Source organism: Moschus berezovskii, chromosome 17 (assembly GCF_049115385.1).
Source record: "Moschus berezovskii isolate FMDL1 chromosome 17, NW_MosBer_1.0, whole genome shotgun sequence".
NCBI lineage: Eukaryota > Metazoa > Chordata > Mammalia > Artiodactyla > Moschidae > Moschus > Moschus berezovskii.
In genome coordinates, this window is record NC_142476.1 from 42,798,580 (window position 1) to 42,821,910 (window position 23,331).

General features: G+C 50.9%; 1 protein-coding gene across 1 annotated transcript in view; it reads right to left on the bottom strand.

Moving 5' to 3' along the window:
• CEP104 (centrosomal protein 104) overlaps positions 1-23,331 on the bottom strand; it is a 37,823-nt gene that overhangs the window by 13,498 nt on the left and 994 nt on the right. The window contains exons 2-13 of the mRNA XM_055419422.2: positions 20,437-20,562; positions 12,019-12,192; positions 11,475-11,613; positions 10,307-10,369; positions 9,960-10,036; positions 7,267-7,435; positions 6,691-6,846; positions 5,636-5,863; positions 4,328-4,525; positions 3,497-3,664; positions 2,702-2,875; positions 927-1,103 (exon numbers count right to left, since the gene is read on the bottom strand). Of these exons, the coding sequence (XP_055275397.2) occupies positions 927-1,103; positions 2,702-2,875; positions 3,497-3,664; positions 4,328-4,525; positions 5,636-5,863; positions 6,691-6,846; positions 7,267-7,435; positions 9,960-10,036; positions 10,307-10,369; positions 11,475-11,613; positions 12,019-12,192; positions 20,437-20,549 (1,836 nt within the window). The 5' untranslated portion in view covers positions 20,550-20,562. The remainder of the gene's footprint in view (positions 1-926; positions 1,104-2,701; positions 2,876-3,496; positions 3,665-4,327; positions 4,526-5,635; positions 5,864-6,690; positions 6,847-7,266; positions 7,436-9,959; positions 10,037-10,306; positions 10,370-11,474; positions 11,614-12,018; positions 12,193-20,436; positions 20,563-23,331) is intronic.

Here is a 23,331-nt window from a genome sequence, read left to right on the forward strand (position 1 = left end):
GCGCCATGCATGTGTGTGTGTACAGGCTTTTGTTTGACATCATAAATGGGCTTCCCAGGTGACTCAGTGGTAAAGAATCTGCCAACACAGGAGACACAAGAGATGAGGGTTTGACCTCTGGGTTGGGAAGATCCTTTGGAGGAGGAAATGGTAACTTGCTCCTGTATTCTTACCTGGAGAGTCCCCACGGACAGAGGAGCCTGGTGGGCTACAGTCCACGGGGTTGCAAAGAGTGGGACATGACAGCATACAAATACGTAAATGGCTCACTGTGCTTATCATTCTGACACTTTATTTCTTCTTATTCAGTGTTTTCTTTTTCAGGATCTGTGCATGACCTTGAAGTAGATGAAGGATTTGATCTATCCATCCTAAGCACTTTAGGGTCACACGAACTTATCACAACACACTGACGTGCCCACACATAATGGCCTTTCAGGCATTGGTCTCTCACTGGCTGGGCTTCCTCACTTCCTGTCTCCAGCAGCGCAGCCAGGTTTCACCCTGGACCTTGTCATCCTTAGTCCCTGTCAGAACCTTGAGACGTTCTGACTGCACGGAACCCACCGCCCCCTACCTGGGATGCTGGCCTCCCACCCCAGCCCACTCATCTGTGCTCCCTCCCACCTGTCATCTCCCACAAGGCCCTCCTGCCCGGGGCGGGGGGTGGTGGTCCGTCACTGAGTCACCCCGGCATTCCTGCCCACTCTTAAATCTGGGGTCCCCCTCCTGTTCTGTGTTCACCAGGCGAAGCAGAAGGTACTGCAGGCTCCAGCGCCCACATGTGTCAGAGGAAGCAGGGACGTTCTGAAATCACGCCTCTCCACCCCACCCCCACACTGATTTGCAGCTAGCACTCCCCAGACACCCGCATGCTCCAGCCACCAGCTTGGGCCTGGCTGTGGCGTCCACCCCAGGGCGCTCACCCGCATCACACTGTCCACGGTGAAGCCCGCACCCTCCGTGCCCAGGTCCCGCAGCAGTCGTGCCAGCAGTGCCATCTGGCTCATGGCCAGGTGAGTTGAGGAGTTGGCTTTCAGCGGCTGGACCAGGTAAGATGGGATGACCTGGAGAGACTTCACTTCCTTAAACAAGGCTATCTCCTAGAGAGACCAACAGCATCTGCTAAGTTTTACCGGAAAATGCGAGGGGCAACTTATTGCCAGCCACAAAGTAAACACTAAAGGAAAAAACGGGAAATAAAAAATGACAGTGACAAACGACAGTAAAGTCATTCGTCTGTGAGCTCCTATTTCTATTTAAGATATGATAACAATTAAGAACAAAAGCCTGAATCATCAGAAATAAGAACCAGGGTCACTTGGAGATGAATGAAAGGTTTACAGAAAGTGTGATTAAAACCTTAGTTTCTCTTCTCAGGATCTCACAACCTCAAGAAAAAGATTTTCTAATTTCTAAAATTCTAAAAGAAATTAGTCTTGCTGTAAGAACCTCCATTTCAGTATTTTTAAACTTGAGCCAAGCACGTAATAGGCACATACTCAGATGAACTGATCCCTGATGGGTTGAGATGAAAGAGAGTAAGTGCCTCCACACACTCTACTGTCTCCACACAAGTTTTTCTATAATTAAGATATTCATCACTTAACTAGCCAGATGCAGAGAAAGAAACAATGATAAAATCTTAAAGGAAAAGACTGAAAAAATGATAAAATATTGATGAAACATGAGCTGTAACAGACAGAAGTCTGTTTTTAGCAGGTCTGTGGCCACACCACCCAAACACCTTTTTATTCTGGCAGCACCGTTGGCTCTGTCTCTGGGCCCATGAGTGGCTGGAGACCAATGGGAAGGAGGAGGGGGAGGGAAGCCCCCGAGAGCAGCAGGAACATTGACCTGCCTGGGACACACAGATGCCGCGCACACGGGGACGCACATGGCAACACGGTGTAGGCCGTTGGAAGCTGGTGCAGTATGGGAATTGCCCGCATGCAGAGGATGCTCAGCACCACTGCTGTCCCGGAGGTGAACGTGGCTTGAAAATGATTAGGGGCACGTTCAATGCATCCTTTGAAAGAGTTCCCCCAAATAATACCACTCACTCATTTTTCCTGAACGTTTTAGTTCATTAAATAAAACAAGAACGGTGGTTCTTCCTGGTAGAGAAACTATGGACGTTTTGGCTTCCTTCCCTAGAAAGCTGGCCTGCTCATGGCACTGGGTGCACGTTTGGAGGAGCTCACAGATGCCCTGCACCTTAACCTGAGGTCTCCTGGCCCAGATGGATTCCTGACAAGAGAGCAAAGCACACTCCTGTGCTGCCTGGCTCAGCGTGGGCCCCAGACTCCCAGCTGCTCACGGCCGCCTTGGCTCCCCCAGTGCCCAGGCCAGAGGAGGTGTGTTGGTGGAAAAAGTAAAAACACTTCATCGAGACTGTGACATGTTTATTACTATTTTTAACTCCACTTTTCTATTCTGGTCTGGCTCTCCATATATTTTTATTAAAAAAATTAAAAGCCTATGTTAAATAAGAGAAACAAAGAAAAACTGTACACTGTAGCCATGTTTAAGGCAGCATTTCGCTAGGTCAGAGAAGGAAGTCATGATGGTGAATCACACGGCATAACCTACGACAGGCTTGAGCAGACGAGACCTCGTAAGGTATTATATTAAGAAAGCCAAGTATATCTGGTTATGTGTTTATTATTGATGGCTTCAAACATCCCGGGGAAATCTGTACCTGAATAAAATTAGAAGCCATAACACGGAGGCGAGCAGAAGAGTCTCCAGTTCTCGTGAGCAAGACAGGAATCGTCCTCTCCACACAGTGAGCCGTCTCAAGCCTGCCCAGTTTGTGTTTAGGAATATACTGTGTAATTATCATTTTCAACAGTTTCAAAGATGCCTGAAAGACCTAAGAAAAAAGTGATAAACACGGATAAGCCACTCAATTCCACTAAAAAGAAACAAGAAATTTACTCTCATTAATCAATAGGAACGTTACGCTGAAAACTACAGGCTGTCTGAAGGACTGAAAATGGCCAACTTCCAACTGATGTGAACACAGTTCCCTGCACACGGAGGGCACGGGCTCATCTCCGTGTGTTATGAGGTCTCCGACACCTCCCCGTGAGACCGAGGGTCTGACGTTTCTGCTGAACTGCATAAGGTATTGTGTGAATGCGAACGACGGTGTAACTGGGGATGTTCATTCTTATGGCCCTTTCAGAATTAGGAAAATTCACCAGTAACTCCAAGCTCCTCAGGTGTCAGGAAGATCAAACACGTGAATGAAGCATGAATGGTATGGCGGCCTGGCCTCTGTGCACACATTGCCAGAGGGCACAGCCCAAGGGAACAGAGCCTAGGCTCCTCGGCGACCGGGTTTCTTACTCAAGGTCTTCATCCCTAGTGACCTTGTGCTTGGTGATGACAGTGAGGGGACCAGGCTGCTTCCCGGGCTACCCTGACCTCCGGGGGACAGCCTGGAAGTTCTCGGCAGACATGGGGGCCCCCGCGGGATGGTGGGACTCACTGGGGTCACAATGTCACGGATGGCTCTTCTGATGAGGAAGACGGCGGCCCTCAGCGTGCTCTTCAGGTCCTCTTTCGGGGTCCCCACGGGCGTGTCCGTCAGCTGCTTATGCAGGGTGAGGAGCGCGTCCTCCCGGTGCGACCATGTCTTGGAGTAGGCTCCGGCCACCTGGCAGGGCAGGGGGCGGCCTTCAGGGTGGGTGGTCGGCCCTGTCCCCACCCCAGCACCCCTGGCTTTGGTTTGTTTCAACAAGACACAGGTCTTCTAAACACAGGACCTCCACCCTCTGGGTACATGCGTTTGGAGAAATACTGCTCCTAGCGTGGAAAGTTTTAAGTCTATGTCCATTAAAACATGGACAGTATTAAAAGCTCCAACAGGAAAACCTTCCAAGGCCAATGCTCTGGTATTTTCTTTGCTCTGCTGTCCTTGACCCTGGAGCCAGCACTGCTCCGGGTGGGAGCTAGGGCCAGGCCGCAGACCTGTGAGCACCACAAGGAAAGGCCCTGGTTGGGATGTCCCTGGTGGTCCAGTGGTTAAGAGTCCACCTCCCAGTGCAGAGGATACAGGTTCAATCCCTGGCTGGGGAGCTAAGATCCTCCATGCAGTAGTGCATGGGCAAATAATTAAAACAGAAAAATAAATAGAAAGGCCAAGCTCAAAGGGATGCCATCATGAGACCTGAAATCCTAGCTGATGCTCGTTTTGTCCCACGTGATGACTGATCATCAGGATGTTCCCACTGGGTGGTGAGGACAAGGGTGGGACCGGCAGAGGACCAGGAGCTCTGTGGAGCCGCCTGCTCCTCCTGTCATTGGCCTCTTTCCTTACCAGGGCCTCTCCTAGCACGTCCACAGCAGAGCTGGCTTCCCGCAAGGCTTTCTCCGTCAGGGGCTCTGGCTCGCCTGCGGTGTCTGCCCTGCGAGCCTCGTCGCTGAGTGCGTCTTTCCTCTCTGCCTCGGAGACTGCCGCCCCGAGCTGCTTGCGGGTCACGGGGAGAGGCCGTTCGTCGTAAGGCAGGGACTCGGGCTGTGGGAGGACAGGGCGGCTACAGGGCCTGGCGTGGGGTTCCCGCTCGCCTGCTGATCCCTATCTACACCCACAGGCTGACTGCTTGAGATGTGTCTGCTCTGAATGACAGTATTTTGCTGAGTATCAGTCTCATCAGGTTAGAATAATTTATGATTTGGGTATAACTGAAAAAATCAGACAGGAGTTTCTATTCCCTTCTAAGCTTGTTACAGACCTAATCAACAAGCTATCTAGATTCTACTGCAATTACTGCTTACCACTAGAGATTTCAACTGCCAGCTAGAGTAAAAGTTATTACATTCTTCTTCTGAAAAGACCTCTAGTATTTTCTCAGTTTGTTAGTTTACTTCTAACTATCAAGCCTCCTTTGAATGCATCCATTGTCCAGCAGTTCTGCACTAACACAGGCGATAGAATCCCTGGGTCCTTCTGTCACTTCTGTCCAGAGCCTGCAAACCTATGGCCCTCAGCAGAGGCCTCCTGTGGCCGGTCCTTGGTGACCCACATGAGCAGTGAGGTTGCCAGGTGATGATGCCAGTCTAACCAGGGTAAACCTGGGGCCTGGGGACAGGCTCAGAGTGGGACAGATGCCGCCCACCTTCCCCCACCTCCCTGATGGCACGACGTAGAGACGGGAAGCTGAGGTCCCCAGGACAGGCCCAGCCCACTGAAAGGGCATCCGGAACCAAGAAAGCAGACCCGCAAGACAGGAATCAAACCTGCCCTGAAGCCCCTGTGGACTCTTAGACTCCCAAATATAAACGCCAGTAACCCACTGGAAACAGGCTTTCTGCCACCTGCCACACAGGCAGCTCTGACAGCGATGGCCTCGTACACGGCTTGTCCTGAGGCCCTGCTGAGGTCCCGTCAGGGCAGGAACCTCACTCATTCCCGGAAACACCCTCTCCCACACTCCAGCACGTCTTTGGAAAGAGAGCAGCAGAGGCTCAGAGGAGGCAGAGTCTCAGTCACTGGCGGTGTTCCTGGATGCAGGGCAGGGAAGGCTCCCCCACCACTTTTGTTCCCTGATACACTCCTTCCCCAGGAAAGCCCCCACAAGACACAGGGCTTCTATGCCTGCCCACAGCAGGAACCTGAGTTACCTACGTGGGTCTTGGGAGGGGGGTCAGTAGTGGGAGGTGGCCGGTCCACTGTGGGACGCTGAGGAGACATGTCCAGGCAGTGTGATGAAGGCTTCTCCTGAAGGAAAGGGTCTGCAAGCCGGTTTTCTGTCATCCTTTCCTCTGGCTGTGGCAAGCAGCGCATGGGTGGCTGGTGGTGGGGGCTGCTGGGACAGGCCAGGGGCTGCAGGGGCAGGTCGAGAGGCCTTCTCATCTGGGGGAAAATGGGCCATTCAGCTCCCAGGGTCCCCGCCACACAGACCCCGCCTCATTCCCCAGGGGAGCTGGGGCTTGGGAAGACACAAGGTGAAAGCTGCACTAACAAGGCCACGTCATGGCCCCCAAATGCCTGAAGTTACCTTCTGGACCAGTCAAGCGACGCTGCACCAAAACAGGATGGCTGCCCACATAGTGGTGCTGCAGCGTGGAGGCTGCAGGGGGCAGGGAGTACCTGGGCTGGACCCACACGGCCGCTGCTGGTCCCTATGTGTCTGCAGAGCAGACTACTTCATGTCACTCTAACAAGTGCAGTGCACTTAGCTGTGGTCATGTGCTGGGCTGGTGGAAAGTACTTTGGGCAGACGACCACATCTCAGATTCCTTGTTCTCACCGCCTTGGAAACGTTGGGGAAACTGAGTCCCGGGGAGGCTGAGGAATGAGTTTGAGACCACAGAGCGGTGCAGGTGGAGTGGGGCCAGGAGCCAGCAGTGACAGCCAGAGCCTGCACTCCCCGTACTGTCCCCTGGACACCGGGCCTGTCTACTGGCCTGGAACATGGGTCTGGACACGGAACCCTCCCCTAGTGGCCCGAGCTGTCAGGGGCCTCTCTCCTTGTGCTCCCCAGGACCACATGGGTGGGGCTGCCACTGGGAGACACAGCCATCTGCTGGGAGGCTTTCCCGCTGACCTGCCCCATGTCCACCACTGCAGTCCTCCTGCAGGAGCCTGTCAAGGCTGAGCCCCTGACGCCCACCCGTGCGGATCCGGAGAACAGCTCTCCCGGCCCACCGACTCCAGGTCCTGCTGCGGGCCCCACCCACCAGCTCGGCGTCCACCAGCTCGTGCAGCTGCAGCTGCTCGTACACGCGGCTGCGGAAGCGCTCCATCTGCTGCTTCTTCTCCTTGGCCAGATCGTAGTCTTCCTTCTCCACAGCGCAGCGCTTCTCCACCTCGTACCTGCCCAGGCGCTCCCCCACCTGGAGCACACAGTGTCCGCTCTCGTTTCACAGACTCGCGCCCAGTGCAGGGACCGTTTCAAAGTTAACACTTTGAGGACGGTGGGGGTGACCACCCTCGTGCCCGGGAGACGGGGGAGTGACACGGGGAATGGAGGGAACTGGCCACGGCCGCCTGCAAGCTCTCAGTGGTTTAAGCATCTGGGCCTCCTGCTGCCTCAGGTGGACGCGGCCTGAGGAGGGCTCTGCTGCCTCAGGTGGACGCGGCCCTGAGGAGGGCTCTGCAGGACTATGCGCTCGCGGTCTCATCTGCTTACAGCCCTGAAGCCACGCTAACCCCGCAGCCTTCTGAGGCCTGGCCCCTTCTCCAGGCAGGCGCCAGGGCAATCAGACACAAAGCCTACTGTGGGCGGCCGAGGAGCGGCTCCCCAGGGGCGGTACCTTCTGCAAGTCGGCGATGGCTTGTTTCAGCTTCTTGGCGTAGTCGTAGCGCTCCTTCTGCACGGCCTCGCGCTTCCGTTCGTCTAGCCGGCGGATGATCTGTGCCACTTCTGGGTCCTGGTACATGTCAAAGGCTAAGTCGTCTAGCGGAGAGATATAATCAGACTTCCTACAGGAAAGAACAGAGTGTTTTAGAGCCGGTTTTAGTCGACGTGACACTGCGGGGGAGGTGCTCCCCCACACTCAGGGATAAAGATGGGAGAAGACCGCCGCCGCCCCATGGCATTTCCTGCCAACAGCCCTCACCACCCCCTCTCTCATCCACCGCCCGCGCTCGCCCTCACTCGCTCGCTCACTCTCACCCACCCACTCACTCTCTCTCCCAGGCGCCATTCACACTCACTCACTCGCTCATTCAACAGACATCTCAAATGCAGACTGTGCCCAGCTCTGCTCTGGGTGCTGACATGACAGTGCACGAGAATCAGCTCATGAATCATTTGGAGTCTTGGGAAACCAACATCAGAGCCGGCCACAACTAGGCCCTGGCCCTGCAGAGGCTGATTCAGGGGGACCCAGGCTGAGTCCAGGCTTCCATTTCATGCCACAGCAACAGTGACAAGTGTTAAAGATGCTAGCACTGCGCTTGTACTTCAAAGTGTCCAACTGTACACCACCATTCGGTTCTGCAGATCAGAAAGATCCTTCCTGGAATAAATGATCCAAACGTGATCTGAATGACCTGTTTCTCGTCAACTCTTACCTCCGTTCCTTCCTCCTAGTTCTATGACAGGACAGCAGCTCCTGGGCCTGATGTCTAGAACCACGACACCGATCTAACGCCTCAACAGAAGAGTTAGGGACGTGGTTCAGAACCTCCCCTTCTGCGGCATGAGACGCAGAAACTTCCTGTTAACTTTGACTCAGGGGTCCTTATACACTGGGAACTTATTAAAGATGTTATCTGTCAGAAGTTTAGTTGATTAATGATAAATTCAAGCAGGACAGGGGACCATGCCCCCTTTCAAAGTCATCCTAGTTCTGCATGCCTTGACTCAGGTACTGGTGGGCACAGCAGCAGGCATGGTGGCCGTGACACCTGTTAACCTCAGAGAGGACTGACCAGCAGCATGTCTCCATGTCCCCAGGATCACAGTGACTATTTTTACCTAAATACACACTATATTCTCAAATCTAGCTTGCTCTGCCCTGAAGTTCCAGAGATGAAACCAACACTTCATTCCAGTATAGAACCCTACAAAGGGCGAGATGATGTTGGAACATCCAGTGTGAGCAGTGCCGACCACCCACAATGCCCCAGCAGTGCCTGTGGACTCAGCCTCAGGTGCAGCCTGGGACCTGTCAAAACCTTACTTCACCTTCAGGAAAACCCTTAGTGGGGGTGCAGCAGGACAGGAAGCCGCAGTCTGCTGTCCCCCGTGGCTAACTTGAAGAAGAACTGATTTAAACAGAAGTCACAATTCCCCAGAGGGCTTTTATCAGAGATACTGAGCCATCAGTGAGCTTGGTCATCTCTGTTAGAGGGCAGAGCTTCAGGTGGTGCCACCATGACGCTGGAGGCAGCGGAGACGGCACCTGCTCTCAGTGCCCGCCTCCCCCAGGTGCTCCTCATGCCCACCTGAAAAGGGGAGGCGTCCAGTAGGCTGGGAACTGAGGCGTGGCTTGTGTAGGTGGGATGGGACGCTCTGCACCGTGCCTTCTTACACACTAAACTGTAAGTGTGGCCTCCACTCCAAGGCACCACGCACATCACCACCTGAGGCGACCCCTGGTCCGCCTCTCACTCGGGCTGTGGGGACCGTGAAGCCTAGGCCTGTAGGGCCCGGGGAGCTCTGTGGGGATGGGTTCACTGTCTGCCAGAAGCAAGACTGGTATTGCCATAGATCCGAGCGACAGGCTGGAGAATCGACCCCACATTTGATGCAAACAGAAGAGCTGGCTGTTCTGACCATGTGCACGTGAACACGGAACCCCATACACCACAGGTCATGGGCAAATATCATCTACTAACATCCAGGCATCTTATCTTTTCTAAGCATCTTATCCTTCCACTGGTGGGGAGCTGCTGTCAGTGATGGGGCCCTGGGTGTCATTTTGAATTCCTTTTTCCTTAGGCCGGGTGCTGTGAGGCAGGGTATGAGGACTTGGTCCCAGAGAGGTGCCGGGACACAGGGAGGCAAGAGCTGTACCCTCAGCTCTGCCCTCCAAGTCTGACCTGCTAAGGAGGCAGCAGGATGGCTAAGTCTGCACAACCATGTGCATGCAGAGCATGAAGAGACGCTCAGGAGAACCTGACGGGACGGGCAGGCCTCACTCCCTTAAGGACTGAAGCTCTGAGGAGAGGGAAGATGAAGCTCGGAAACTGACAATCTTGGTCAATTATTCCGTCTATGAATTTATCTGTGCCACTGAAACATCAAAAGACGGCTGATAGCTCTTTTGTTTGGTGAAACTGAACCACACAGGAAATGAAGTCCTCCCTGAAGGGTGCTGAATGAAGATGTGCTAAACAGAAGGGTGACCTCAATCTGCAGTGTATTTACAACAATCCCATCAGTGGCTTATTCAGCTCCAGACTGCACTTTGGGGCCCCCGAGTCCAGGGTCCTTTAGAGCTGGCTTCAAGGGAGGAAGTCACAGACGTTTACGGCCTGGGGCGGGCGGGGCTCTTACCCAGAGCAAGTTCCTTCAAGAGCCGGGTCCTCTGCGTTGTGCCCCAGGTAGTGGTCAATCAGCTTCTCTCTGGCGGTCTGTGGGGAAGTTCTGCTTAGTATCTCAGAGGAAAAAGGAGCAACATAAAACAGAGATAATACGATAGGTGATCCTGTTTGCTGGAGGGACAACTAAACTTCTCGAGTAAAGGAAAGTTTAAAACAACAGCTGCTGAAAAATCACCCGTGAGCTGGTCACCAGACACTGCTGTGAGAATTTATAGGATGACACTTTTGTGACAAAAATGAATGACCCCTCCTTGTTAGAAATAAATGTCTCTCTTTAGGAATGAAACTTCCCAAACTTACAATATTGCTTTCATCGCCAAAGTCTGCAGGGTCTCCAATGATATTTACTGCAACCAAAGCAACCTAAGAGAGAATTCACCAACAGAAATAAAGTATAAATATTAGACAGGACTTAACTCCTTTATAACACTCTGATTCATCCTGTCATCAAATGGGATGATGCACATCTAAATGCACTAATTGCAAAATCTCATGCTAACATAGAATTATTAATGATTTTCAAATTATATAATATTCTAATGTTGAACCCAGTAGCTATTTTAATGTTTGAAGGATGCTAAAACAGTAGCAAAGCTTTAATGAAGCCTTATATTGAAACATCCACCTGAGTTAAGAATGGGGTCATGTCTACCTGATGGTGGTAAGTTAGACAGTGAATGGAAGCCGACATTAACACAGCTCAGTCTGTCCGAGGCAGTGATTCCTCTACGACATGCCCCTGCCCTCGAGAATCACTGAGGCTGAACTAAAACCCAAGGAGCTCCTGGTGAACAAGGAGATGAAGTGGGGGAAAGAGATGGCTCAGAACTCTGCTGTCGTGTATGGACAAGGCACCTGACTCCGTCTCAGACCCTTCTCCAGCTCACCTGCTCAGCATAAACTCTGATTGGCTGGAACACTTGCATGCCCCTGGAAGGGGCAAGGAGTGTGATAAATATCTGCTTCTGCTTTACAAGACTGCTTTGACACCTCTGATTTCCACTGTGTTAATTATGCCAAAGCAACAAAAAGGGAACCAGAGAGACTCTGGACTGCAAGCCACATGAAATCACTTTCCCAATTTCCATCAGGGGATTTATCTTACAAAAGTCTACCCAGAACAGTGTTGTCCAGTAGAAATGTGATGCCACATAGGTAATTTTAAGTTTTCTAGTTGGCAGAGTAAAAAAAAGTTTAAAAGAAACAGATAAAATCGATTGTAACAATATATTTAAACTTAATACATCCAAAATGTCTCATCTTCTTACCGAGTCTGAGTGACACACACAGCCCATGCCCGTGGACCAGTCACACCCCCAGCGTACACAGCCACACATGAATGGTGGCTCTGAATCGGAGGAACAGCTCCAGAGAGCCTAACACTGTCCCACAGGCGCCACCGTGAAGGAAGAGTCCAGGCTCCGTTATGGAGGGAGATAGCACCGAGGGGCAGGTCCATGCGCCTCACCTGGTTATACACGTTGTACTTGTTGACGTGGTTTTGGTGAAAGATGAGCTTCAGAAACTGCCCCACTGCGTCCACATACACCGACTTCAGTTCCCGGGCTTTGCAGCCTGTCTTCTCATTGTCACAGAGAGACACGTAGCTGGAAGAAAGAACACAACTGTGGAACCACGTCAGTGCAGAAACGCGCTGCCCTCGGCTCCCAATGCACTCCACAGGATTCAAGGAAAGTGAGGCTTGGAATGAAAAAAAAAAAAACAAACAAAAACAAACACCCTGGGCATAGTCCAGAAGTCAAATTCTAAACAGTGTTCTTCAGACAAGTTCTGCATCTGAAAAGCAGCCTGAACACGACCGATCAGCAGGAATGCCTCTCAGTGAACATGCTTGGCATGTGGCAGCTGTGCAGAAGTTGTGAGACCTGGACCCACACGTGAGTGTGTAAGCAAGCGCCATGGCAAGGGGCGATGCCGCAGTGTTCACCCACTTTGAGGTGGAATTGTTCAGGCTAGACATCCCCACCATACACGCTGAATTGCACCCTTACCCAAGCCTCCGGAACCGCTCTGCTTGATACGGGGTGAAGTACTCAGGCAGGCTCTCACTGATGTAGAACTCAACTTTGCTGGGGATCATGTACTGATGCGCAAGCAGCTGCAGCTTCCTGATTCGACATCGCTCCACCATCTGAAGAACAATTTCTTGTGGGAACTGGCAAAACCTGAAAGCAAACACAGTCCTGTTTTTCCTGCAGGATCACCATGGATGGTTTCAGGCGGTACCCGCCCACACGTCCAGGTAACAGGGCAGCTCTGTGGGTTCTGATGCTGCAAGGGCCCCAGTCCTGGACCTCTCAAAGACTTCCAGTCACAGCTGGAACTCAAGAGTGGGGTCTGCTGGGCACCCAGAGTGAATCAAACTTGGAGCGGCTAGTTTGTGGTTTGAAATGAATCCCAAAGTTTATCATGAAATAACAAGAAGCTGTCCAAGTGAGCCGGAGGATTTCCCGCTGGAACGCACACACTTGAGGAAACCCCTCACTTTATAGAATCCTGGGTGGAGTGAGCAATGAGCAATACATCCTGAGTGCCTCTCACACTTGTTCAGCACCCTGGAGAAGCCTACGGCTGACCCCACTGGAGCATCGGTTTTGCTCAGAAGGTACACAGCCATCAGAAACCTCACGCCGCAGTACATGGTCACGACCAGGGAGACAACACACGGCTTTGACAGTGGATGGGGCGTGTGCCGAGCAGGCCAGGCTGGGTGTGCCCGGCAGCCAGTGTCCAGGGGCTACTGGAGCCGGGGAAGTCCCAAGGATGGGGCAGTAGGCAGGGCCCCTCCAGCACGTGTCACGACGCCCGAGAGCACAGCGGTGACCTGGCGGCTGGCCTGTCTGGCCCTCTCCTGCCTCTCCTCCCAGCCGCCCCACTACACCCCTCCAGACAGCTACACACACACGCCAGACAGCCCGGGGAGCCTCCTGTGACCCATCCCTGCTCTCCGGGCCCCACTTCATTTCTTAGCTGCCCCCTCAGCCAACATCACAGGTTACCACTGACCTCCATGAGGCCAAGTGCGACATGCACCTGCCAGTCCCAACCTGGCCCTTCCTGCCCTGTCTATGCCCTGGGTAGGTTCCAGGCTCCCTTCCCTATGCAGACTCACCGTACATGGGGCATCCCCCCGACTCCATGGCTTTGAAACCGCCCCCTCGGGGAGGAACCTCAAGCACACACCACCCTGAGCCTGAACTTGCGCATCTCATAGGTGACCTGACACTGCACGGAGGCATCCGAGAGGTGTGAGACACCACACAGACGAACATGCTCCCCACCCAGCTCCCCGACCCGCCTGCCAGCCTCCTGCCTGTCCTGACAGAAGAAGAGCACAGGGAGGAACGCTAGGCTGAGCAGATGGGGCTCGGGGCACTTCTGTGTTTGACTGAGAAAGTGGGGCCAGTGACGATGGACAGAACATTCTTATTCTGGGGGTGAGATCCCTGGGGTTTCCTAATACTGAGTTTTCAAAATTGCCACTGTTGTTAAAAGAGACACATGTGGGGCAGGACAGGCCAGGCAACGGGGAACCTAGCAACTTGAGCTTCGAATACCCTTCAGCCAAGAACTGCTATAGATATTTAAGATGTTTACTGTTTCTCAATGCAGGGCACAGACGCTGTAATTGGTGGTGAGACCACTCTAGACACAGGGACACAGTAATCTGTGTAAAAAAAAAATCCTTTTATTATTAAAAAAAAATTGTTTAAGGAAAACTAAGACTACTGACAACATTTTGAAGTTGTGCATTTTAAAACCCTTCAAAGGGAATTCCCTGGTGGTACAGTGGTTAGGACTTGACGTTTCTACTGCTGTGGCCAGAGTTTGATGCCTGTCCATGCCTGTTGGGAAACAAAGATCCTGCAAGCCATGCAGTGTGACCAAAAAAAAAAAAGGCTATGATTTAGCTATTCAAAGGTAGCTTACTGAGAGTTTATAGATGAATCAACACTACCCCTCAAACTGATGAAAAGAAAGGCAATACACTGTGAAAAGGGAAGGGAAACCCCATGCAAAATGGAGCCAGAGAAGACCTGAACAGACATTTCTCCAAAGAGGACACACAGATGGCCAACGGGCACGTGGAAAGATGCTCAGCATCACTGATCATTAGAGCAATGCAAATCAAACCTACAACGAGACATCACCTCACACCAGCCACAGTGGTTATCATCAAAAAATCCACGAACAATAATGCTGGGGAAGGTGTGGAGAGAAGGGAACCCTCCTACACAGCAGGTGGGAATGTAAATTGGTACGGACACTATGGAGAACAGTACGGAGGTTCCTTAAAAAACTAAAACTAGAGTTACCATATGACTGAAATTCCACTTCTGGGCATGTACCTAGAGAAAAACATGATCCAAAAGGATACATGCAGCCCGGTGTTCACTGCAGCACTGTTTACAATGGCCAAGACACAGGAATGGATAAAGAAGATATGGTACATGCATACAGTGGAATATTACTCAGTCATTAAAAAGAATGAAATAATGACATTCGCAGAACATGAATGGACCTAGAGAGAGTCATACTGAGTGAAGCAGGTCAGACAAAGAGGGAGAAATATCATACGACATCCCTTATATGCGGACTCTAAAAGAAATGATACAAAAGAACTTACTTACAGTGAGAAGAGACTCACAGACTCAGAATGAACTCGGTTGCGGGGGAGGTGGGGGGAGGGCTAGTTAGGGAGTGTGGGATGGACCTGGACACACTGCTATATTTAAAACGGATAACCAACACGGGCCTACTGTATGGCACACGGAGCTCTGCTCAATCTTATGCGGCAGCCTGGAAGGGAGGGGAGTTTGGGGAGAATGGATATGCACATATGTATGGCTGAGGCCCATCACTGTTCACCTGAAATTATCACAACATTGTTAATCAGCTATACCTCAATACAAAATAAAAAGTTCTAAGAAAAATTTTAATTTTTAAAATTTACATACAAAAAGTAAAATGAAGCCAGGTCCCTGAGGGGGCCCTCAGGCACGCCCTCCCTTCACCGCAGCCACAGACGCTGCCACCACCCTGAACCTCCCCTCTCCTCCAGTGGACTGTGCTTGACAGCAGCCCCTGCCGGCTGGCCCTCCTCCCTACAAAGTGAGGTTCTTCTCTCTCCTTCGTCACCAGACTCACCCATGCTCTGCCGAAGGCAATTCTTCTGCCATTCTGGAATTAGTTCATTCCGCGGGTAAAACAACTGACTGCTTTATTTAAGGGTGACGTCACACGGTGTTCAGAAGTGGGGTCTGGTGGAGATGAACCCTGGAGCTTCAGGGGGCAGCTGCCCTCGCCCCATCTCCCCTCCTTCAAGTCCTCCTCTAGAATTTGAACTGTTGGCCATCAAAATAGCCAACCAGGTGAACTGAATGACCTCCACTATCTTTTACTTGCTCGGTCTCAGATGAATTAGAGCTGATTTCAAGGACACTAATCACTGGTCACCAATGGATCGGCTACCGCTCTCCTTATAGGAAAAATCACCAACAGAAATTCACAGAATCCACTGTTCTCCTATTAATATTTAAACATATCCCTCAAAACTTCTCCCCAGAATTAATCAATACCTTATAATTAAATAGAGGTCCTTAGAGGCATCAAGTCCATAGCAGAAGATTTCAAAGCCAGGGCCACACGCTCGCTCGTACCAGTCCCTGTAGCATTCTGTTTTGCCCATGAGAAATGCAACGGCTGAGGATGGAGGTCTGTCCAGGATCTCTGGAATCCATAACACTGTTACCCCTGGAACCCTGTAGTCCCTAAACCCATCTAAGACCAGCATCCGTTCCTACCAGGAGCAGAATCACCCTGTGACTGCTCTGTGGACTTCCTGAGGATGAGTCTTAACCACTGGACCGCCAGGGAAGGCCCTGAAAGTCCCTCTTACTTCTCCAACCTTAAAGGCTCATCTGGACAATAAAGTTTTCTGTAGGCTCTACTTTGTTAAAACATATGGACAGTTTGCTTCTGTTCTGTCCTCTAAAACTTCACAGGAAGACAGCATTCACTTGTTAAACCTTTTAAAGGGACACAAGGTCTCTAAGGAAAAACCGCCATTTCCTCAAACTCAGGTTCAGTATTCAGGGCACCTGATCTCAGAATGAGGCTACATTTAGATCCCCGTAGGCATCACGGTATTCTCAACTTCCCCAAACCTAAACTCAGCCCAATTACAAGGTGTTCTGGGTAGCTGGCTACTGTTAAAACTGAATTCCAAATTTCTCTCTTAAGGCCCAGCCCTTATATGTTTTCTAAAAACCAACAAACCTGGTCCTTTTATTTGGGGAGATCAGGATATTGCCTTTAGAGCCTTAAAGAGAAGTTTAATAAGGGCCCTGCCGTTGGACATCCCAGTTATCAGTTTCCTTTCTTCTTCTCTGACATGAGGAGTAGGGGAATGCCCTTTGAGTACTTGCCCCAAAACACAGGGACCATCACTGACTCATCGGGTATCACGGCCGAGAACTGGACCCTGTGCCATGGGGACAGCTCCCTTGTCTCAGAGCCACTCTGGGCACCAGAAACCAATCCCCGGGTTCCCCCTAACTGTCCCTGCAGCCTGTGCAGCTGAAGCTCACCTGAGTCCTCACCGTGCCGGCCCGCCAGCCGTCTCACTTCCTGGGAAACCCTCCTTCTGACTGCTCCTAAATAACTCACTCTTTCTCTAATAACCTCTCCCCTGCTACTCCTCTCCTGCTTCACCGACATCAAACTCCTTCAGACGGCTCACACTGACACATCCCCTTCGAGTCTCTGTAGTAACTTATAGGAGACTCCTCTGGCCAATGCAGATTTTCTATGGTTTCCTAATGGTTCTTATTCACAGGATGAAAAGGTAAACACCATGTGGGGTTGCTGTCGCAGCACCTCTTGAAACTGTCAAGGCAGCACCTATACCCTTGGCTGCGTCAGCCCAACAGGAGGAAGCACCCCCTCTTGCTAGAGCTCGTGGTGCAGCCACGGGCAAAACCACTGGCGTTTCTACTCAGAGCCTGTATGCCTGTGCAGTTGCCCGTGACTTTGGGACGATATGGCAACAGCAAGGTTGACTTACCTCTGATGGGAATAAAGTTTAAAATGGCTCTTATGTATGAGATTTATTAGATGCCATACTCATGCCAACTGCTCTGGCTGCTGTCAAGGTCCCTGGGCATTCCTGACTCGACTCCCTGGAAGTGAAAGGAAACAACCTTGCTGGCGTTTCTGCCAAAATGCTGCTCTCAAAGGAACCTCTGGCTAAACCTCTATCATGGTCCAAAGGGACAGCCCCATGTGCCCCAGAGGACAATTTGGGAACACTGACTAGAAATGCCTAACAACTGGCCCCAGAAAAGGAAAAGCAATATTGGGAACTGAATAACTGTTGGCTTGATAAAAAGAGAACTCTTGGTTTGGGCCAAACCACAATCTGGTACGAGCAGAAGCTCCAGAGTCCCCATCACTGCCCACTGTACACGCATGATGCCACTGGTCTACTGGCAAAAACGACAGAGCTCATGAGCCAGTATTGGAGGGACGATACTAATAAGGCTGTGAAAAGCGCCCCCCCCCCCTTATTTGTTCATCTGTCTGAAACTTTATCCAGGAAAGCCCGTCTGCACTGTGTTAAACTGCTCACGGGTCATTTGAGGCCTGGCAAAGGGATTTTATTCAGCTGTTCCCATCTCAGGGACATAAACATGCTTAGTTATGAGCTGCTTGTTTTCTCACTGGACTGAAACTTTCCCCTGTAGATAGGCTACTGCTTCTTCTGTGGCTGAGATCCTATTAGAAAAGACCATCTATACCTGGGGAACCCCTTGAACTTCAGTAGCTGAACACTTGGACAGGTGGGTCTGTGCTGTCTGGTCAGTTTTACACTTTTACTGTCTTACAATCCTCGATCCGTAGGGCTAATCTAATGCATTAATGACATTATTAAGACCCAATTGGCAACATTTGTAGAGACCTTCCAAATACCTTGGCCAAAAGCATCACTGTTGGTCCCTATAAACTCCCAGATCCACCCCTTTGGGAACTCAAATGCTCACCCACTGAGATGGTCAGAGGATGCCCAGGACAGCCAGTCCTGCCTCTTCTGACCTACAGCTGATAAACAGAGATGTGCTTCAAATCCTGCAAGGGCCTTACTGCTTCCATTGACAGTAATCGTGCTTTAATAGCTTAACCTTCTCACAGCGGGCTCCTGGGAGATGAACGCTGTGAACATCACACCTTGCAACCTAGAGATTTCACCTACTGGAGAAGATACCTCCAGAAGGACTCCCTTCAACCTCACTGGAAAGGCCCCATCAGGTACTGCTAATCAACCCTTGTGCTACTAAGCTCCTGGATTCATGTCACACCTAGAGAGAACACCAAGCCCTGAGTGGATGGCCCTGCACACCAACAAGTGGTGATGTGAAAGCACCAATTTCCAGGAATGGATGCAGACAATATCTGATGAGATGGCTGACCAAGACTGACTAGGGCCATATGCCCTTTTCTCACCGTTGCTTCTTACTTTATTTCCCCCTCTCTTCCTTGGACAGACACTACTTTTGTACACATTTCCCAATCTACTGTGAAAGAGGGATGGCTCTCTGATTGCTGGATTTGTCACCAGAAACCTTGACCTGTCCATGACAGCAGTACCCCTTACTCACCCTGTAGCTTCTCTGGAATCCCAATGCCACTTCGTACCTAACTGTTTTGTAGGTCCCTCTTATAAGGTGAGAATACTAAATCCATGTGCCCTTGTTCTGTGGCTTAATTCAAACTCTCTTGGATACACATGCGGAAGACACTGGAGTAGCCGCTGTGAGTCAGACCATGTGTAAGCTGGCTATCATACCCCTGTATTTAGGAAGGCTCTCAGTATGTGACAACATCGTATTTGAGGCTTGGCTAAATGATGCTAATGACTCCTTGATATGGACAAACAAGTCCACAAATGCTGCTCCTGCAGACGGGGTCCTACATCTCCTCCTGGCTACTCTTTCACATGCGGAAGTCCTGGTAATCGCCCGATGCTTGGACACCTCGTTGTCTCCACAGCTGGAGTGTAAAAAAACAGTGTACTTTTGCTATATTCGCTGTTCTACTTTCTCTTCATAACAAAATAGAAAGCCCCCATGGGTCCACCCCATTAAACCTCCTTAGCTGCCTTACATGGAGCTTCTCGGAGGCACAGTATATGACCCTGGGTTTGCCTCTGTAGGGAGAGTCCTTCTTCTCCCATCAGAGTAGGTGCCAACGAACATGATTAGAAACCTCTTCCCACCATTAGAAGAGCTGGCCGATTCCACAGCCAAAGGAGTAGCCACCCAGTGGTGATCACTTAACTTACTGGCTAAAGAGTGCATAGCCCCCAGTTACCTATTTGATGAGTAAGGAGGTATTGGAACGACAGCAAATACCACCTATTGCACATGGATAAATGTTCCAGGAGAGGTAGAAACCCAATTACACAAAATCAGGGAGCAAGTGCACTGGTTGCAAAAAAATTTCACCTGATATTCCATGGTCCTCATTCGTTCAGCTGGCTACCTTCAGGCCCACGGTCATGGGTCAGAACCATTATACAATTTGGAACTGTCATGTTACTTTAAATTTTGTTTTGCATAATCATTTCTTAAAAGCTCTGAAAGAAAATGTGTCTGAATTTTAAATGGGATTTGCATTCAACTTTTCAGCAACATATCTCCTGAATAAATGTAAGTCACGAGCACATGACTGAGTGTAAATGTCATACAGATTCACACGCTCATGACTTAGGAGCAACAGTCAGCCTTCTACTGGCACCTGGAACACAAGGCACGAGGAGTGAGGACCCCGGAGGTGAGTGGCCTCAGGTGGCCAACACTGACAACACCCGGGAAGCGTGATCAAGCCCTGGGGCAGCTCGATAGCCAGCTCTGCCGCACCTCTGGGGAAGAAAGATGGCTTCTCAGGAAGATGTTTCTGAAAAACACTCACTAGTGTTACATCACTCTAACGAGCACTTTTAAAGTTGTACAAATAAACATTCCAGACAAATCTGAAAGAGACTTTCTAGGTTGAGGTCCTATGTTACATGACAGCAGTGAGATGCAAAATCCTTACCACCCAGCACAGAGAATGCAGACTGGCCCCCAATCAGGGAACTGGGTGGCGGGGGGTGGCGTGGGCAGTTCTCCTTCTACTTTTCCATATGTGCACACTTAAGTGAATGTGGGTTAAAGTTACAGAGGAAAAGTTTCAACAAACTTTCATTTAAAACAGAAAGAAAAGAGTCTAGCATGTAAGTAGATGGGTGAGGCAGCAGCACAACCCCACCCTTGCATGGTCCGGCGTCTGAGTTGCAACATTAGCACTCAGACCGAGGGAGTCCACATGCCCCTGAAGACCCACCCTCCACAGCCCCTCATCCCGCCCACCTCGGTGACCTCCACCCGCTGACGGTCGGTGCGTGGATCATCAGTTCCCGGGCACTGAAGCCGTCTTCGTGTCCAGATGAGCTGACGACGACGAATCCGATCTTGTGGGGCATTCTGCGAGCCGGGCTGTGGACGAGAGCAGGAGAGAAGGCTTTAAAATCGAGGGACTCAGTGGCACATAGTGCTACTGCCACAAGTGTCACTTATGTGTTAGTTCTCGCCTCGCTAACACACAAGTAATTCACAGCCCCATCAGACTGTCCCATTGCTTTGAAACAGTCTAGTTCCTACTATATAATTTCTAAGGCACCTCTGATACTACTTAAGAGCATCATTCAAGTTACCATGACTTTTCCCAAATACATTAACATGTCCAAAGAGCCTGAGCAGCATTGTGGGCTGCACTGTGTCCCCAAAGCGCTCTGAAGCCCTCACTCCTGGGACCAGTGACAGGACATCTAGGAATAGTGTGGACATTAGCAAGTTAAGAGGAGATCATATGGGAGTAGGGAGGGCCCTGCTCCAACGCCACTGTGTCCGTATCAGTAAAGAGACAGGGACACACACAGACAGGAGCCAAGTGACAAGGGCCAAGCAGTTGCAGCAACACACCTACAAGCCAAGGCCATCAAGACCTCCTGGCCACCTAAGCTGGGAGGGGCCAGGACGGGTTCTGCAGAGGGGGCGTGGCCCTGCTGGACACCAGAGCTGGGAGGGCCCAGGAGGGGGTCTGCACAGGGGGCGTGGCCCTGCACACGTGCACCTTGATTTTGGACTTCTAGTCCAGAATATATTTCGATGGCTTCAATTCATCCAATTCGTGTTATCCTGTATGGCAAAAACAAGGTCTTTTGCTAAGATATGAATACAAGGTTGTTAAAATTAGTTAGGAAACTAACAAACCAGTGTGTTAAAGAGCTATACAAAGATAAGGGGGGAAGGGGGCAGTTTAATCAACAGCATAATCACTGGTACATGAAAACACTGACCAGCAGAGGGACAGCAGAACCATAGACAGAACCTTCCGTACACAACCGTGCTCCTGGAGCCAGGCTGCATGGGCAACCGTAGGGAGATGGGTAAGTACTGTCTGAATGATTTTTTCTCTCAGGATATTTTAGTGCACCTGGCTTGGCTCACAGCTACCTACCATTGTGTTGAGCGTGGCTGTAATGATGTCCAGCTCTGCCCACACCTTTAAAAACAGCACCTCAATCCTGATTTCCCTCCATGATTCCGCCCTCCCCACACCCTGCACCCCTCAGCCCCCACCTGTGGGGCACATTTCCTGGCTCAGTCAGTTCAAGACTTCCACGTTCTCCTCAGGCAGGAACTGACTCAGGGATGGAGTCATGAGAATGGGACCAAGCTGCTCAGTCCCAGGACTCCGCTGCGGGGGCTGAGCAGCAGCACAGCGTCAGGGGTAGGGAGTGAGGGTTGGGAGGAGGGCAGCTGCTAGAGCAGGGGGAGCTCTGGACAAGGGGCGGGGCTGACAAGGGGAAGCACTGCTGAGAGAGGCAGGGACCCCCACCTTGTGAGCATCAGGACTTAAAGCCCAACGGACTCACAGACTCCCACTGCCTCCCCAGTTACTAAGGCCGTTGATGCTCTGCAGTTGGCCAATTTGGCTGAAGGGTCAGTATGCAACCAAGAGTCCTCAAAAACACAGAGGATAAAGGCTTCTCCAGAAGGTTCTCTGGGGTGGGACACACTATTAACTGAGATTTTCAGGAGGCGGTAATGCACGAGCACATCCCATGGAAAACATGCTTGTTTTAATGTGCTCGGGATGGATCTGGATCCTCCTCTGACTGTTACTGAGACCCTGAAAAAGACTATGTCGATAAATTAATTACTGGCTGGCACTTACTAAGGTTTCTTGGACTATATGAACAAACGCATTAAAAATAGAAACCACTATTAAAGATCCCAGTCATTCGGTATACAAAGCTCACTGAAGGATGTCACAGGATAGTAGAGGAACACCAAACTAACCCAGAAACTGATGAAATGCAGGCACAGAAAATGGACAAGTGTGTGACTTAACCCACAGCAACTGTGGAGCCTGGCCTGTGTTCCAGCTCCCACGCCAGACAGGAACCAGTCTCACCCAGCCTGCGGCTCCTCCCATGTGCTAGGGTTCAGGCTCACAGCCAGGGCTGACTTTCCCCTCGGTCTCCATACCTCCCCCAGCCCATCTACTTCTAACCCCCACCCCTCCGTGCCAAGTATCACTGGCACCACCTTTGGAAGGATGACTGAATACAACCCCTCTTAGGGATCCCACTGTAGACAGTAGCCAGGCTTTTCAACCTGGAGCACTGCCCCGCCTGAGGGACCCTGCTTAAGCCCAATGTGCCGTTCTAACCCTCTCTACGTGTGGTCAATTCTAAAGTCCAGCCAAACTTATTGAAGCTCAGGGTGAGAGCCCTGTGCTGGGGATTCTCCACATCCTTCCAGCACCTTTAAAGGTGCTGTTACTGTCTATCCCACCTTGAACAAAAGAGGTTATCTATTCAATGTTCTCAACTGAGTGTGACCGTGTACCCTGAAATTCTGCAGATCTGAAATGCTATTTATTCATCTTACTATGTGCGTACAGACGACTCCCTCACACCATGTGTTTGCATGCAGATACACGTGTTTACACCCTCATGACAGTTCTGACAGTCCTGATGTAGAGACGATGAATCTGAGGCACAGAGAGGCCTGGCCCAGAGTCATCAGCTATGAAGCCACGCAGGCAGGGTTTGTCCTAAGGCTGCTGAAGCTCCAGAGTCTCTGATCTTTACCAATACCGTCGGCCATGGCGCTAAGACTCAGAAATGGGGCCCTTTAAATCGGAATAAAGGATGTGTCCACTATACAATGCGACTTCAATAAATCCTAAACACA